This window comes from Arachis hypogaea, chromosome 10 (assembly GCF_003086295.3).
Source record: "Arachis hypogaea cultivar Tifrunner chromosome 10, arahy.Tifrunner.gnm2.J5K5, whole genome shotgun sequence".
Classification (NCBI taxonomy): Eukaryota; Viridiplantae; Streptophyta; class Magnoliopsida; order Fabales; family Fabaceae; genus Arachis; species Arachis hypogaea.
The window spans coordinates 2311904-2316969 of NC_092045.1; the positions used below are offsets into that span (position 1 = coordinate 2311904).

At 24.2% G+C, this 5066-nt stretch overlaps 1 protein-coding gene across 1 annotated transcript; it reads right to left on the bottom strand.

The window, feature by feature from the left end:
- Positions 1 to 2395: 2395 nt before the first annotated feature.
- LOC112714568 (uncharacterized) lies at positions 2396 to 3871 on the bottom strand. The gene is made up of 2 exons (XM_025766186.3): positions 3667 to 3871; positions 2396 to 3456 (listed from the first exon to the last, which is right to left on the bottom strand). The coding sequence occupies exon 2, from the start codon at positions 3328 to 3330 to the stop codon at positions 2647 to 2649; it is 684 nt and encodes a 227-aa protein (XP_025621971.1). The 5' UTR covers positions 3331 to 3456; positions 3667 to 3871; the 3' UTR covers positions 2396 to 2646.
- Positions 3872 to 5066: the final 1195 nt, after the last annotated feature.

Consider the following 5066-nt stretch of genomic DNA (forward strand, 5'->3'; position numbering starts at 1 on the left):
AAAATTTATAGCATAAAGAATGCTAAATAATATTAATTATCCAAATTCTAATATTGTATATCCTATTTGGAGAATAAATTTATATAAAAATTTATTTATTTATTTATTTATTTATTTATTTATCAATTTATTTATAAGGTATAAAAATAAAAATCAAGTAATGATACAATGAATTTTTGATATATTAGGTAGTTTCTAATATTGCTATATAAATATTTTAGTTAAATTATTATTTTAATTAGTTTTTCTATTCTCATCACATCACTTTTTTTATTTTTCTATGCAGTATTTAACTTTTTAAATCTTTTTTGCTCTTTTTTATATAAGTTATTTTATATTTTTAATAGTAATTAATATTATTTTTTAATAAATATAAAAATTAATAAAATATAAATAATTCTCTTTTTTTTTTTTTACTTCTATTCATGTTTATTCTATCAATCAATTAACATTCATTTCATACATCTTTTTTATGTCTTCTTACATTACTTTATGTCTCTTATTCTTTTGCCTCTATTTTTATTAATATTTTATATAATTTTTAAAAATTTTATTTGATAGCCACAGTTTATTATTTTTATTTTGCTAAATAATTATTTTTTATATAGTAGGTGTGATAAACTCCTAAAACACTTAATGCATTTATATTCTAATATTATTATTAATTTTTTTTATATGAATAGTTATTGCTGATAATATACACCTAACTAATTATAAATTTCTTTTAAAAAGACCTTTACTCTTGCAATTAGTAGATATATTACAAAAAATCAATAGCATGAATAGTTAATTTTAACTTACAAATATAAACAATTAGGTGTGTTTTTGGATTTACTTTGGCTAAATTGAAGTTTGAATGAAAGTGATTTTGTAGAATTAATTTTGGGTAAAAATGAGTTTGTGTCAACATAATTTATGTTTGGCAATTTTTATTAAAATTGATTTTGATAAAATAAATATTGTTTGGATAATATTAATTAAAATCACTTCTAGATAAATAATTAGTTAATTACTAAAAAAATATAATATTAAATTATAATATTATTTTTTAAGTATATTTAATTTTTTTATATTTTTTAGTATTTTTTATATAATATTTTTTTATAGTATTCTATTTTAGTATATTATAATTTTTTATTATTATAATAAAAATTAATATTTATTTATATAATTAAAAATAACATATAAAAATTGACAACTTTTTAAATTTTTTATAGTAAAAATTAATATTTATTTATTAAATTAAAAATAATATATAAAATAACATATTTTAGTACCTTTTTTAAGTACTCTTAATAATTTTATTTTTATTAGTATTTTAGATTATAATTTTTTACAAGTTATATTTTTATTATTATTTATAATTAATTTTTTATTTAATTTATCATTTTTAATAGGAATAATAATACATATTATAAAAAATTAAAATAGTAAACAGTGCACAAAAATTAGAATAATTGTTTTAATATTCTCAGTATTTATTTAAAAAAAATTATGAAAAAACTAATAATAACTAGCAACAAACCTAGACGTAAGTTGACTAAACGCAGAAACTATAATTTCTTGTTTTTAGTGAACGAATTTTTAGGATGCAGAATCACGTTGGCATTCAGAGAAGAAAAATTGCCAAACATCAAAGAATAATGTTTAAAGCATTGAAATGCACTTTTATCCTTTTTAACGTGTTTCACAAACACACCCTAGTTAATTTATATAAACAATTCTGATTAAATATAATTTTTTTAAATAACTTAATAAAAATTGATTTAATATTAATTTTTAAAACATTTTTGTTAAATAATTTCATGTATATATTATTCATTTACTTTCTGGCAACGCAATATCTAACACACTAGTTTTATATTAGATCGCAACCAAAACAAAACATAACATTGTTGCGTGTAAATAAAAACAAAATATAATACATGGGACTTAATGCAAGCTTTATAAGAGAGGCAGCATACTATATAATTTAGATCCTGAATGACCCACATGCAACCACATTATTCAACAACCATTCCATCATCAGCTTTTTCTTTTTAACACATAATTTACTTGTTAGCTTTATACACTCAATTAGTCCAAAAGTAAGCTTAATTTATTCAATGATCCTCGTTACTTATTAGTTCAATTCCACTTTACTTTCTTAACAAATCAAAACATAGTGCTGCAGAATTATTGCAATAACAAAAATCTTACTAACTAAGAAAGAAAAACTTCATTCATCCCATAAAATTTATGACAATAAGAAATGCTATGTAAATTAAAGCAGTTCTTCAACACCCTAGCTAATCCAAACCAGATCACAATATCTTTATGCAATTATGCACCTCTTTTTTTCACCTTTCTTTCGTTATAATCTATGAAACAATACCCAAGCAGTTCATAAAATATATAGTATAGGCAAATATTTTTCATATTACTTTGTTGATATATTATTAATATAAGTGTACATCTTTCTTATTAGTATAAAAGATACATCTTTTATTTTATTTTATTTTATTTTTCACCTATGAATAAAAAAGTTGAAGATGTACACTTAATGGACAGAAAAAAACCGATGCATATAGCATTGTTTCAGCTAAAAACGATTGTTAAAACTGAAGTTGAGCAAGAAACAAATGAAGCTGATCATGGAGATAGAGCTCAAAAAGATGATGGAGGAAGAGGGGGAAACCCTGTGACAGTGCTAGGCCACTGATTCAGCGTCAAAGCAGCAGCAGCATCAGAAGCAGAAGAAGCAAAAGATGAAGCACCACTTGAATTGTTATTGTTGATGTGAGTGGTGGTGGTCATCAAAGTACTCCACATAGATCCATCAGGGTTTATGAGAGGATGGGCCCTATTCTCATTCATCATGAATCTTTGTTGTTCATCTGCGCCGCCCATCATCATTTGATCAAAGAAATGATGGGAACCCACATTGTTAAAACCAGAACCACCAAGAGACGAAGAAGACAGAAACCCACCAACATCACCTTGGAAAAATGGAGTGACAGAAGAAACAGAAGAAGGAGCAGGAACCCCCACAACTGTAGCTTCTGAGGAAGGATTAGCAGCAAGCTTGGCACGCTTGGGCTTGCGAGAACCGCCACCAACGGGAACGTTCCTCAAGGCTCCACCATGTGTCCAGTACCTTTTGCAAGCTTTGCAGAAGTAGCGAGGCTGCGACAAGCTGTAGTTGTTGTAGTAACAGAATTTGGTGTTCATGGAATCACACCTTGGACACTTTACTGCCACTGCTACTTGTGCTGCTTTTGCATCTCCCACTAACTGCTTCTGCTTTTCCTTCTTGTTCGTGTCTTCTCCTCCTTCTCCTTCTTGTTCCATGCTTTGTTCTGCTCTCCGATGATCCTTTAGTGTGTGTGGTTATGTCTTTATATATATGTGAAGGATCGGATGGTTCAGAGTAAAACCGCGGCAATTGTTACCATGTTTGCATGCAATGGTATGACACTTTAATTACCCAGAAATACGCAGAAAGAACCAACAACAAATCTTAGAATAAATCTCCTACTATGTGATACAATTAATTCACTATATTCTGAAATCTCAATAGATTGGATTTTTCCGCTTAAAAGCTCACTCCTAATTAATTTCGTTTTGAATAAACTGAAATGGAACAAGGGAGCAAAGATGGAAATAAAAAACTTGTGTGGGGTTCACCTGAAATTTGGTTGAATGAGGTCAACATGGTCAACATGGGTGTAGAGGAAGGACCACAATACAGGAGGCGGCGGCTGCAGATAGAGGTGGCAGTGCAATGAAAAATGGTGGCTATGTCAGAACCCAATAACCTCCTTATTTCTCTCTCATGCTTCTGCTAAGTTCTTCACACTTTAAATTTATTTATTTATTTATTTAAATTTAATGTGAGATAGATCAAAGTTCTAAGTTGTTATTTCATGGGTGAATTTTATGATATAAAAATAATTTTTTTTCTACACATAAGAAAACTAACGTGGCATAAGTTTAGGAGTGACACCTATTTCTTCTTATTATTCCTTTGTTTAGAGTTGACAAAATAAATGCATAAAAGTTTATATTTTATCTTTTTCAATTAAATATTAATTCTAATCAAACTTTAATTACAGATATATTTTTATTGTATTGGATCAAAAAAATTTGGGCCAAAGAAAAACAATAATTTTTGGATCGTAATAGATTAATATTAAAAAATATATTTTATTGTATTTACTTTATCAATAAAATTAATTAGTTTTTATTAAATATTTAAGTATGCATAAATAATGTTAAATACTACAAATAATAAATATTTAAAAAAATAAACATTTAAATTCAAATTTTAGTCTTTAAATTATTGTGTATAATACTAAATTTTTCTTAAATTTTATATAAGAAATTGTCAAGTGTTATTTTTATTTTGTAAGAGTACTTTCAAAAAAAATTTGTCATTTGATTTATGAATTAATTAAAAAAAAATTTAGTCCATGAATTATTTAATTTTTAGTATTAATTTATAATATTTTGATTTATAAATATTTATAGTAAAAATGATAATTTATTTAGAATTACAAATATAATAACAAAGTTAAATTTAAAAAAATGAGAAAATATTCATATACAAAACTGGAACATAAGTAAATTAATATTCATACATATAAAATAATTTTAAATATTTAACATTTTAAAAAATATTCATACGTACTAAATCATTTTAGTTATGTTTTAGATTCTAATTTTGTTTTTTAAGTTTTTTTTCATCCTTTTAAATTTAACTTTGTAGTTATATTTGTAATTTTAAATAACATACTATAAATCAAAATATTATAAATTAATTTAAAAAATAAATAATTCATAGATTAAAGAATTTTTTTAACTAATTCATAAACACTTTTTAATTTTCATATTGAATTCATAACAGTATTTTTCAATAACGTATGAAATTTTTATATGGAGATCACAAATTTAACTTTTTAATTTGTGAAGTTTAACTTTTGGTTTTTTTTTTTTACACAAAACCGACCCTCTGATTTGTAAACTTACACAAATTTGATCTTTTCATTTGTGAGTTTTAATTTTTTAAAATTTTTAAAATACAAAAC

What these genes read in the sequence shown, in the direction of transcription:
- LOC112714568 (XM_025766186.3), bottom strand. Translation starts at nt 3,330, where the DNA reads ATGGAACAAGAAGGAGAAGGAGGAGAAGACACGAACAAGAAGGAAAAG.